Consider the following 12500-nt stretch of genomic DNA (forward strand, 5'->3'; position numbering starts at 1 on the left):
TTTTCTCTGCAACTACTTTGTCAGTTGACACCAAATTTGGCATAAAAATAGGAAAAAGTCAGTTCTTTCCAGTCATTTTGTTTAAAACAATATTGCGCCTCTGGGATGGGCACAAAAAAAAGAAAAGAAAAAAAGAATGAAGCCTAATTATACGCAAACTGCATTTACTGTTATATTTATATTTTTTGTATTCTCTAAACTTGGCACTTTGATCTGATATTCTGACCCAACATCTAGAGCAGTCATTATTATCTTTTTTTGTTCAAACAGGAACTTCTTTTGCTAAGCATGGAATTTTTATTTATTTTGCAAACGTTTTGGTGCAGATAGTAAAAAAGGGAAATTACTCTGTAATGCCAGGGGAGTTAATTTGCTTTAAACTGATCTTTATCATCTTAAACATTACATTTTGAAATTATACTCAATACATAAAAAGTTTGGATTTTTTTAAAAAGTGTATCACAAGTGAGTCTTGAAGGCCTTGCCTCTCTTGTTTTTTATACTTCCGTCCGTACTTATAAAACAACTACAGACCCTTTGCATGTTGACTGATTCAGATAGATGCATACTGACTGACTGACTGAGTCACATATGATACTGACTGACTGACAGCGACACATTGACTGGCTCAGTCAGCCACTGACTGATCCAGAGAAACAGCTGACTGATTCACGGACATACACTGATTGACTTGACTAACTCAGGGATACACTGACATGGTCCACTTGGTGCAGGCATACACTGTACTGGCTGACTATTTAGGATCACACTGAACTACCGATTCAGACAAGACACTGACAGATTGACTGATTCACAGAGACACTGTCTGACTGAGTCACTGATACAAGGCAGTTTGATGGTTGATTATTCGTGTTTAATTGTCGACACACAGATCTTGAGGATTTTCATCGGTTAATTGCTTGATATATATCAGCCAATCAACTGAATGACGATTGGTTGATTGATTGGTTGATTAATTGGCAGGAACATACTGTGGAAGGCGTCCCTGACAGGCTATGTGACCTTGACATTGCGAAGACGGAGGAAGCATTCAGCGTTACCTCCCCCTATCCCTGTGCGACATACCTCCTCCCTGCAGGACTCCCCGGCTCTGCCCAGGTGAGAGATATACCACATCCCTTACAGGACTCCCCCCAGGTGAGAGATATACCTCAATCGCTACAGGACTCCCCCCAGGTGAGAGATATACCACATCCCTTACAGGACTCCCCCCAGGTGAGAGATATACCTCAATCACTACAGGACTCCCCGAGGTGAGAGATATACCTCAATCATTACAGGACTCCCCCAGTTGAGAAATATACCTCAATCACTACAGGACTCCCCGAGGTGAGAGATATACCTCAATCACTACAGGACTCCCCGAGGTGAGAGATATACCTCAATCATTACAGGACTCCCCAGGTAAGAGAAATACCTCCTCCCTTAAAGGACCCTCCCCAGGTGAGAAATATACCTCCCCCCTTACAGGACTCCCCCCAGGTGAGAGATATACCTCCTCCCTTACAGGACTCCCCCAGGTGAGAAATATACCTCCTCCCTTAAAGGACTCTCCCCAGGTGAGAAATATACCTCCTCCCTTAAAGGACTCTCCCCAGGTGAGAAATATACCTCCCCCCTTACAGGACTCTCCCCAGGTGAGAGATACACCTCCTCCCTTACAGGACTCCCCCAGGTGAGATATGTACTCCTCCCTTACAGGACTCTCTCAGGTGAGAGATATACCTCCTCCCTTACAGGACTCCCCCAGGTGAGAGATATACCTCCTCCCTTACAGGACTCTCCCAGGTGAGAGATATACCTCCTCCCTTACAGGACTCTCCCAGGTGAGAGATATACCTCCTCCCTTACAGGACTTTCCCCAGGTGAGAGATATACCTCCTCCCTTACAGGACTTTCCCCAGGTGAGAGATATACCTCCTCCCTTACAGAACTCCCCCAGGTGAGAGATATACCTCCTCCCTTACAGGACTCTCCCAGGTGAGAGATATACCCCTCCCTTACAGGACTCTCCCAGGTGAGAGATATACTCCTCCCTTACATAACTCTCCCCAGGTGAGAGATATACCTCCTCCCTTACAGGACTCTCCCAGGTGAGAGATATACCTCCCCCCTTTCAGGACTCTCCCCAGGTGAGAGATATACCTCCCCCCTTTCAGGACTCTCCCCAGGTGAGAGATATACCTCCTCCCTTTCAGCAGGTGAGGGATATACCTCCTTCCTTACAGGACTCTCCCCAGGTGAGATATACCTCCTCCCTTACAGGACTCACCAGGTGAGAGACATACCTCCTTCCTTACAGGACTCACCCCAGGTGAGAGACATATCTCCTCCCTTACAGGACTTTCCCCAGGTGAGAGACATATCTCCTCCCTTACAGGACTCACCCCAGGTGAGAGACATACCTCCTCCGTACATGACAGATGTTGGGTGAGTGATGGAGATGTGAAGGAGAAAGGTAGGGGTGTTTGGGGGAGTGGGGTAGGCAGTCAGTTAGGTGTGTATGAGGGAGTGGGGTAGTGATGTGAGGGAGGGGGTAGCGGAGTGAGGTAGGGGTGTGAGTATAAGCGAGGCGAAAGAAACTCCATGGGGAACGTGCTTTCTCTTTCATTGGACCTGTCATCTGGAACAGACTCCCTTATTCTGTCCGACACGCCCAGTCTTTGTCCTCATTCAAATTAGCTCTCAAAACTCACCTTTTCCACAGTTGTTATGATTAGTTTTCCCGCCCTGTGTGTCTGTCTGCGATTGTTGGTAGGGTGGAGAGAGGAATGGGGCTGTATCAGTATGAATGCCTTGTGTGTGTGTGTGTGTGTGTGTGTGTGTGTGTGTGTGTGTGTGTGTGTGTGTGTGTGTGTGTGTGTGTGTGTGTGTGTGTGTGACCTGTTTATTTTGTGATGCATATAGGCAAATGAATGTTATGAAGTGTATCTGCATCAATGTATGTATGTGAAATTGTATTTGTAAACGCTCTGGGCTCTCCAGAGATAGTGCGTCCAAATATTCATTATTAATGTTATTATTATCAGGTAGGTGTATAAAGGAGTGGGGTAGGCGTATGAGGGAGTGAGATAGGGAAGTGGAGTAGTGGGGAGTGGGGTAGGGGTGTGAGGGAGTTAGATGAACGAGGGAGTGTGGTAAGGGTGCGAGATGATTTGGATAGGTGTATAAGGGAGGAGGAGGTGGTGGTGGTGGTGGGGGGAGGGGGGGACGGGAGGGGGGGGAGGGTGAAGGAGTGAGAGCGAGGTGTGAAGCTGTAACCACATTATATAATGCGTGTCGTCATTCCTGGAAGTCGTTCACGTCAGGAAATATATTACCTGACCTAAAGGGAACAACCCGACATTCTGTCTGTGTGTGTATGTGTGTCATCACCCATCACGTTGTGTCTTGGGCACAGTGTGGCTTCAGCATGTGTGTCACGGACACCCGGCGGTCACTTTACCTGTCTTGTTCCTTTCAGACGTTCTGCACCGAACCCCGGGAACACCCCTACTTCTACCCCTACTCTTACCTCTTCCCCTGCCTCCTGCCTCCCCATCCAGCCCCGCTCCCCGCCGCTCCCAGCTTCATCCACCCCTGTCCAACGACCCCACTCGGGCAGGGGGTGTGGCGACCTGACCCCAGACGAGAGTGGCGCCCCCACCGACCGCCAGACCGTCCGGTTCTACGCAGGGGATGTAAGCGACTCCGAGGACGAGGTGTTCGCAGCCCTCCGCTCCAGTCCCGAGGACGTGGCTCATGACCGCCGTCTGAGCGGCCACAACGGCTGTGCCGTCCAGGGGCTGGCCGAGGATGAGAGGTGGAGGGACAGGGGGCGAGAGGAGGGGGAGGAGGAGGGATTGAAGAGGAGACAGGAGAGGGAGAGTAGTGTGGACGGTGATGGCCACAGACCCGGCGGTGGTGGGCTGTACCGTACGCTGAGCTCCTCCGCTGTGCACGACAGTGTGTCCTGCTGGAGTCCCTGGCACGTGCAGAAGAACTCGGCCTCTGGCAGCGGCTACAACCGCCCGCCTGCAGGCAGCCGGCAAGTGGGAGGGGCTCAGACCCTTGGCCATCGTGACGTGGCAGCCACCGTCACCAACGGCCGAACTCAGCACCACTACGGTGCTGATGGAGACCACTACAGCACCGCTGACGCCGCTGTCACCAACGATAACTCTGACGATGTCGACAGTGGTAGTAACAAGCACTGTCGCAGGACCAGTATGGGGGAAGGGAGGGTTGGAAGGAAGCGGGGAGAGTGGGCGGGCGGTCAGCACGCGAGCAGAGGACACGCCTCCTCCCCTTCCTCCATCAGTCTCGGCAATTACAGGGGGGCTGTTGGGGCCGGTGGTGGGGCACAGGATAGCTCCTCCTCCTCCTCTTCCTCCCCGGTCAACTCGGCCAAGGTAATGTTCTACTTCAGGCGATAGTTGTTTTGATTATGGATTATATTTGGCTATTCTTATGATTATTTTATGTGTAAATGATGCAATAACTTTGTTCCGATTGTGTGTGTTTGGCTATGTATGTATGTATGGATGCATGCATGCGTGTGTCTTTGTGTCTGTGTCTTTATGTGTGTCTGTGTGTCCCCGCGATGAATTTTAACAAATTCCCTTTCCCAGGAAATACTTCATCAGTCAATACTACACAAAGTTTAAAAAAATAAAAAAATAAGTTCTTTCCACACATACCACTTCTAATGAATGTGCATTTCCAGAATGGGCACAAGAAATTGTGAAGTAGTAACTGTTTCCACCGTCATTTTACTCTTTTAGTTTTAAAAATTCTTTTTCACTGAACTTAAGAAAGTTTACTTTACAAATCGAAACATTGATTGATAGCAGTAATCTTCTATTTTTCAGATTAAATAGTTAAGTATTTCTACTTTGTATGGAAGTTGCATTCGTGCATACATTTACCAAGAAAAGACAAATTCTGCAGGTAATGGGACATAAATGTAAATGTACTATGAGAAATGATTTCTTTTAAACGGATATTACTCATACTAAAGATCAAATATTGATATGTGACGAAAGGCACAGAAAGGCTGTTGTGTTTTGCACGAAGTGTGAACGTCTTACACTATTTCCTATGAGTTCATTTTGTCGATTAAAAACAGCGTTCTTTATGACTTACTTGATCGTGCATTTCTTTTAACCATAATATTATGGTATATGGTTGGCTACTTCCTTCCCAATATATGTGATTTTTATGACAACTCAACATAACACAAATGTTCAGCTTATTCATCTTTATTGCCCGAAACAAACAATCAATAAATATACATAGTTTATAGTTCGATGATACCAGTCAGTAAGCGCCAATGCCTTTAATTAACACTCGGGCTTCTCAAGTTCTTGATCGGAAATCAGGATTGAAATCGCGTTGCTAGTTTACAAGGACACATAACTGCATGGAGGCGATGGAGGCCATTGAATTCTATTCGGAGAAAGCTTCATGCGAAGGCCTTATCACTCAGTGCAAGCTATCCTCAAACGACATCCAAATTAAACAGATCTGCTTGCCTTTCAGTCTAGGATTCGTCACTGTTAAACTTAAAACGCACAAAACATGCGCATGTGATGTGGACTTTTCTCTCTCCTTTTTTTCCCGAAAAATAAGAGACTTCTGGATACTGAGTAGCAACGAAAGGTCGCAATTTCAGCGATCGCTTGGAGAGAAAAACAATATTCGTAGTTGTTCTCTCATGAACATTTGCACGGATTCCGACACTAAGTAGCCTTTTTTTTAGGTTTGCTTTTGTGCCGAAGATATGTTACTTATAGTGGTTGTTGTAACAGGCTTTGACTTTACAGTTTGTTACTTAAAAAAGCGAGCACACCTCTGGTCACCGTGACTTTAGTAACGGACAAGATGGCATCTTTTGAGTTGGAGAATTCGTCCGATCTACCGTTCATGACGTAGTCAAAAGAATTGGACTTGTCTGGAGTGATAAATGTTTGTATTGCGCCCGAAAATGGAACATACCGACTTTTTTTTTTCCCGCGCTGTATGTTTATACTGCCGACAAGATCGACTGTGTTGCTGAGCAAACAAATGAACGCGCACATGTGAAGTCGTTAGTTTCAGTTTCAGTTTCAGTAGCTCAAGGAGGCGTCACTGCGTTCGGACAAATCCATATACGCTACACCACATCTGCCAAGCAGATGCCTGACCAGCAGCATAACCCAACGCGCTTAGTCAGGCCTTGAGAAAAAAAAGGTGAATAAATAATAGATAAGCTTACACAAATAAATAAATAAATAAATAAATAAATAAATAATAAATATGATATAAAAAAGGTAGTAGTAATGATAATAATAATATAATATAAAAAAAAGAAAAAAGACAACAATGATGATAAATAAGCAAATAAATGTAAAACATGAAGGCACACATTCACACATACACCCACACATGCATAACAGATATGCACCAATCAGGTCGTTAGAAAACCACATGGCCACAGAGACACACTCCCGTTCAGTGGATGGTGCATAGAGTCAAGGTTTGAGTTTAAAGTGCACCAAGTGACCTTCAGCAAGTTCACGCGCTTCCAGCAGCACCTGGTTGCTGTGGTTAGGAAACAATTAAAATTATTCCGGAGGAGTAGGCAGTCCTTTGTCCTCTTTTGTTTACTTAAAAAAAAAAATCAGTTGTAATCGCACGTGAGCCTTTGCCTTTCTTTTTTGGGGTGTTTATTTTAGCAGCAGCTAAACGTGTGTGTGTGTGTGTGTGTGTGTGTGTGTGTGTGTGTGTGTGTGTGTGTGTGTGTGTGTGTGTGCGTGCGTGTGTGTGTGTGTGTGTTTATGCGTGCGTGCGTGCGTGCGTGCGTGTGTGTGTGTGTGTGTGTGTGTGTGTGTGTCAGAAACGGGTGATCAGTCAGCTTCAGTTGAGGAAGGATGCCCAAGGCCTAGGCCTACACATTGCCGGAGGCCGCGGCAGCAAGAGAGGAGACATCGGCATCTTCGTCGCTGCTCTCACTGAGGGTGGTGCTGCTTTCAGGTCAGTGAGGGGAGGGTGTTGATGAGTGAGTGAGTGAGTGAGTGAGTGAGGGTTCCAGTGACATTACTCCCACGCCGTTCATTCCGAGCCCCCAAACCCAGGTACGCCTGCCGTAGTCCCCATGAAACACTCTATGTCAGGTCGCTAGGTGCCCACATACAAGAGGAGACCCTGCACTTCTGCCGGGAGTTTAACAGCGCCTGCAGGGGCATCATCTACTTAACCCTTTACTACAACAATAATTGCTTTATCGCGGAAGCCAGACTCAATGACAGTCACCTCCAGAATGGCGACCACCACCACGTATCTCCAACGATAGCCCCACCCCCTAACCCCCAGAATCTGCTGGCACTGAAAACCTTGACAAGAACTCACCTCAAGTATGAAAGTGGATGGCGACGAAACTGAGGTGTCATCACGCGAGCAGGTCTTGTATGGCCACATAGTCTGTGACACTTACTTTCTTTTTCTTTTCTTTTCTTTTGTGTTTTTTTTTATAATGAATGATAGCAATGATGATGATGATGATGAATATACTGATGATATGGAGTTGCATTTCAGGTTTGTAATTATGTGATAAGAATGTACTCTGCTACGCTTCCTTTCACGATATAACCCAACATCAACCGGGCCTGTGAGACGGACACCCAGTGTTCGTCAAGAAATTTAAGAAACACTTGTTCTGCCTGTTTACCTGGTTCCTATAACACCTTGTTCCGCTTGTTTACCTGTAATTACCTGGCCAATGTAACAACTTGTTCCGCTTCTTTACCTGTATAAACCTGGTCCAATTAACAACTTGTTCCGCTTGCTTACCTGTATTTACCTGGTCCATGTAACATCTTTTTCCTGTTGTGTTTGCCTGATCCTTCAGCACTTTGCTCAGCGGCTTTACGTGAATTTACTTGGTACATCAACACATTGTTCTGCCATTTAACCTGTGTTAACCTGGTCCCTGTTACACTGACCTCATTCTATTTGTTTACATGTGTTTACACAGTCCATTAACACAGTTGGCTCCTCCGTGTTTTACCTGGTCCACGTCATACCTTGTTTTGCTCATTTACTTGTTCCACCATGTATCAGTTTCAGTTTCTCAGGGAGGCGTCACCGCGTTCGGACAAATCCATATATGCTACACTACATCTGCTAGGCAGATGCCTGACAGCAGCATAACCCAACGCGCTCATTCAGGCCTTGAGTGCATGCACACACACACACACACACACACACACACACGCACATATATATATATATATATATATATATATATATATGTGTGTGTGTGTGTGTGTGTGTGTGTGGATTTCTTCTACATCGGAGTTTTGCCAGAGGACAACACTCTCGTTGCCATGGGTTCTTTTCAGTGCGCTAAGTGCGTGCTGCACACCGCGTGGCCTCAGTTCATCGTCTCATCCGAATGACAAGACGCTCAGTTTGATTCACCAGTCAAACCTGGGACAAAGGGCTAGAGCGGGATCCGAACCCAGACCTTCACGGACTCTCTGTATCGGCAGATGAGAGTCTAAACCATTTTGCCACCTTCCTCTGCTAAGCAGCTAACACCTTGTTGTTGTCGTTTGTTGTTGCCGTGTGTGCGTGCAGGGACGGCCGGCTCAAGCGAGGTGATAAGCTGCTGATACCGAACGGCTGCAGTGTGTGAATGAATCAAAGTCCACCAACACATTGTTTCACCGCGTTTTACCTGGTCCAAGTGTGAACCTTGTTTCTGCCCATTCACCTGGTCCGCCATGTGACTAACACTTTGTTACTGTTGTTTGTTGTTGCCATGTGTGTGCGTACAGGGACAGGCGGGTGATTCTCAGCGGCCGTATCAAGTCCATTAACACTTTGTTTTGCCGTGTTTTACCTGGTCCACGTCATGCCTTGTTCTGCTCGTTGTTTACCTGGACCGCCAGGTAACTAACTAACACCTTGTTGTTGTTGTGCACGTGCAGGGACGGGCGGCTGAAGCGAGGTGACGAGCTGCTGATGCTGAACGGCCGCAGTCTGGTGGGGCTGACTCACCAACAGGCAGTGGACATCATCCGGACTGCGCCCACCCAGGTCACTCTGGTGGTGGCCACCAAGGTCAGATCTTCTTCAGCGTTTTATTGTTTACCAGCTGTGGTCCATGTAACCATCTTGTTACGATTGTTTACCAGCTGTGGTCCATGTAACCATCTTGTTACAACTGTTTACCAGCTGTGGTCCATGTAACCATCTTGTTACAACTGTTTACCAGCTGTGGTCCATGTAACCATCTTGTTACAACTGTTTACCAGCTGTGGTCCATGTAACCATCTTGTTACAACTGTTACCAGCTGTGGTCCATGTAACCATCTTGTTACAACTGTTTACCAGCTGTGGTCCATGTAACCATCTTGTTACAACTGTTTACTAGCTGTGGTCCATGTAACACACCAGTGACACCATCTCACTCACTATGATCGGCTTCGGACCTACTCTGTTTACGCATACCCAGATTCAAACACTCGACTGTTGGCCGCCGTTCTTTCTCTGTCCCTGGACCTTGCAATTGGAATGAACTTTCTCTTTCGCTTCGTCAAGTCTCCACACTCAGCTCTTTCAAGTCTGGCCTTAAAACCCACCTCTTCCCAAAATAACCTCCCTTGCCTGCCTCTTCCTTGTCTTTAGTTTATCCAGTTTTAGAGTTATGCATGCGTGTGAATGACTGGTACGATAGCGCTTTGATTTGTCTCTGCACAAGATTCAGCGCTATATAAATACCATTATTATTATTGTTTTTTTAAGCGTCTGTGGTCCGTTAAGTTCATGATGTGTTGATAAATCTTGTGACATTTTGCTTACCTGTTCAGGCAGAAAGTGAACATCATATTCACAAGGTAATGGAAAAAAAAAGAAAAAAAAAAAGAAAAGAAAAAAAGACGCAAAAACAAGAACAATAAAAGCAAAACTAACCAAACAAAACCCCTCAAACAACAACAACATACTGATATCTGTGTCTTTGCAGCTCAGGAAGTCAGCTTCTATCGCCGGCACCTCGCTGCCCAGTATCTCACAGCTGATCTCGCCTCCATCTGGCCTGCCCACTCCCCACCCCCACCCGTCCAGCCTGCATGACGTCAGCAAGGTAAGACTTTCATGCAGCGCGTATTCGAAGAGTCTGTGACCTGGCTGTGTACACGACGTGTCTTGTCTGTGGTCAGGCTGTGTATTTGACGTGTCTGTCTGTCTTCAGGCTGTTCGTTGGGCTGTGCATTTGACGTGTTTGTCTGTCGTCAGACTGTCTATATGACGTGTCAATCTGTCTGTCGTCAGGCTGTGTATTTGACGTGTCTGTGGTCAGGCTTTGTATATGACCTGTCTGTCTGTTGTCAGGCTATATATTCGACGTGTCTGTCTGTCGTCAGGCTGTGTATTTGACGTCAGTGTCTGTCTGTCGCCAGACAACACATAAAACACACTGACACATCGGCATGTCGGTAACAGCATACATATTATAAAACACACACACACACACACACACACACACACACACACACACACACACACACACACAAAACACGACAAAAAACCTCCATAACTTTGTTGAAATTTACTGTTTGTTATATATAAAAACAAACATAGATATGTCAATGGCACATCGCTGATGTTAACAACAGAGACGGTCAAAGGGGGACACTAACTGTGGATACGGCGACCGTGACGTCAACGCGGAGGGGTCGGTTTATTTTGGCCCCCCTGAGACCATCTCAGTCCATAAAGGGACCAGAGGCAAAGGCCTGGGCTTCACCATTGTGGGCGGGGCGGATCGTGGGTCACGTGGTCACGCGGGCGTTCACGTGAGGAGGGTCTTCGCTTCCGGTGCTGTGGCTGAGGATGGGCGACTGCGTGAAGGTACACATGTGTGTGAGGTAGAGAAGGTACAGCTTTGATGTAGAGGAGCTGTGAGGTAGATGAGGTAAAGTTCTGAGGTAAAGGAGGTACAGAAGTGACGTAGAGGTGTCAGGTAGATAATGTACATATGTAAGGTACAGAAGTTGCACATGTGAAGTAGAAGATGTAAAGGTGTGAGGTAGAGGAGAAACACGAAGAGGTACATTTGTGCATGTGAGGTAGAGGAAGGACATATAATATGAGGTAGAGAAGGTACAGATATGACTGAGGTAGAGAATGTCGGAAATGGCCGTGAAATATCGTCCCCCCATTGGCAATTGATCCAAAGATACAACAAGTGTTCTCAATCATAGCGGAGGAAAATCACAATTCAGTGACTTCCCAAAGCTACCCATGATTGATTCAATAAAGAATAAGAAAAACGAAAGACAGTATATATGGTGAAAATACGAATACAACACGAATAATAGAATAGCTCGTACGTGATTTACCTGTGCACCTTGTGCTTCGAGAACCAAAAAAGATACAAGGGAGGCTACAGCACATCTTGAGTGGTCAGTTCAGTTGTGTCACGACCCAAAACATTGCCAGACAAAAGAGCACTGAAAGACAGAAGTGTTGTGCACAGTATAATTCACCCGTGATCTCCGAATAGATACTAACTACCCACCATTGTTTGACTATTTTGACTAAAAGTATATTGAGTAACATGATAGTGGACGAAAACAAGCACAGGTAACAAATAATGACTGGTGATGATGATGGTAGCAGGTGGTGATGAAGATGAGCATGGTGGTGATACAGATGGTGATGATGATGATGGTAGCAGGTGGTGTTGGTACAGATGGCGATGATGATGTTGGTAGCAGGTGGTGTTGGTACAGATGGTGATGATGATGATGGTAGCAGGTGGTGTTGGTACAGATGGTGATGATGATGATGGTAGCAGGTGGTGTTGGTACAGATGGCGATGATGATGATGGTAGCAGGTGGTGTTGGTACAGATGGTGATGATGATGATGGTAGCAGGTGGTGGTGGTGATGAAGATGGTGATGATGATGATGGTAGCAGGTGGTGGTGGTACAGATGGTGATGATGATGATGGTAGCAGGCGGTGTTGGTACAGATGGCGATGATGATGATGGTAGCAGGTGGTGTTGGTACAGATGGCGATCATGATGATGGTAGCAGGTGGTGGTGTTGGTACAGATGGCGATCATGATGATGGTAGCGGTGGTGGTAAAGATGGTGATGATGATGGCGATGATGATGATGGTAGCGGTGGTGGTGGTGGTAATGATGATGATGATGATGATGGTAGTGGTGATGGTGGTGTTAGTGATGAGGATGATGATGATCATGATGATGTGTGTAGTGGTGATGGTGATGATGATGGTAGTGGTCGTGGTGATGGTGGTAGTGATGATGATCATGATAATGGTGATGATGACGATGATGATGACTGTCATCAGGTGACGAGATTCTGGCAGTGAACGGACAACACGTGGCAGGACAAAGCCACCAGGAAGTCGTGGCCATGTTCCGTGCCTTGCCCAAAGGTCCTGTCACCTTCACCTTCAGGCCAGCCACCTCCCCCGCCTCC

The 12500-nt window shown here is 46.5% G+C and overlaps 1 protein-coding gene across 4 annotated transcripts in view; it reads left to right on the forward strand.

The window, feature by feature from the left end:
• Positions 1-12500, forward strand: part of LOC143281979 (uncharacterized) — a 36670-nt gene that overhangs the window by 14030 nt on the left and 10140 nt on the right. For all 4 annotated transcript variants that reach the window (XR_013055198.1, XM_076587353.1, XM_076587355.1 and 1 more), the window contains exons 3-9: positions 985-1119; positions 3485-4412; positions 6878-7014; positions 8973-9105; positions 10010-10129; positions 10662-10896; positions 12370-12500. The exon at positions 12370-12500 is cut by the window's right edge and continues 5 nt beyond it. Coding sequence is in view for 3 of the 4 variants with exons in the window: in XM_076587353.1 (XP_076443468.1) it covers positions 985-1119; positions 3485-4412; positions 6878-7014; positions 8973-9105; positions 10010-10129; positions 10662-10896; positions 12370-12500 (1819 nt within the window). In the remaining variant the exon portion in view is untranslated. The remainder of the gene's footprint in view (positions 1-984; positions 1120-3484; positions 4413-6877; positions 7015-8972; positions 9106-10009; positions 10130-10661; positions 10897-12369) is intronic.

Source organism: Babylonia areolata, chromosome 5 (genome assembly GCF_041734735.1).
Source record: "Babylonia areolata isolate BAREFJ2019XMU chromosome 5, ASM4173473v1, whole genome shotgun sequence".
Taxonomy (NCBI): domain Eukaryota; kingdom Metazoa; phylum Mollusca; class Gastropoda; order Neogastropoda; family Buccinidae; genus Babylonia; species Babylonia areolata.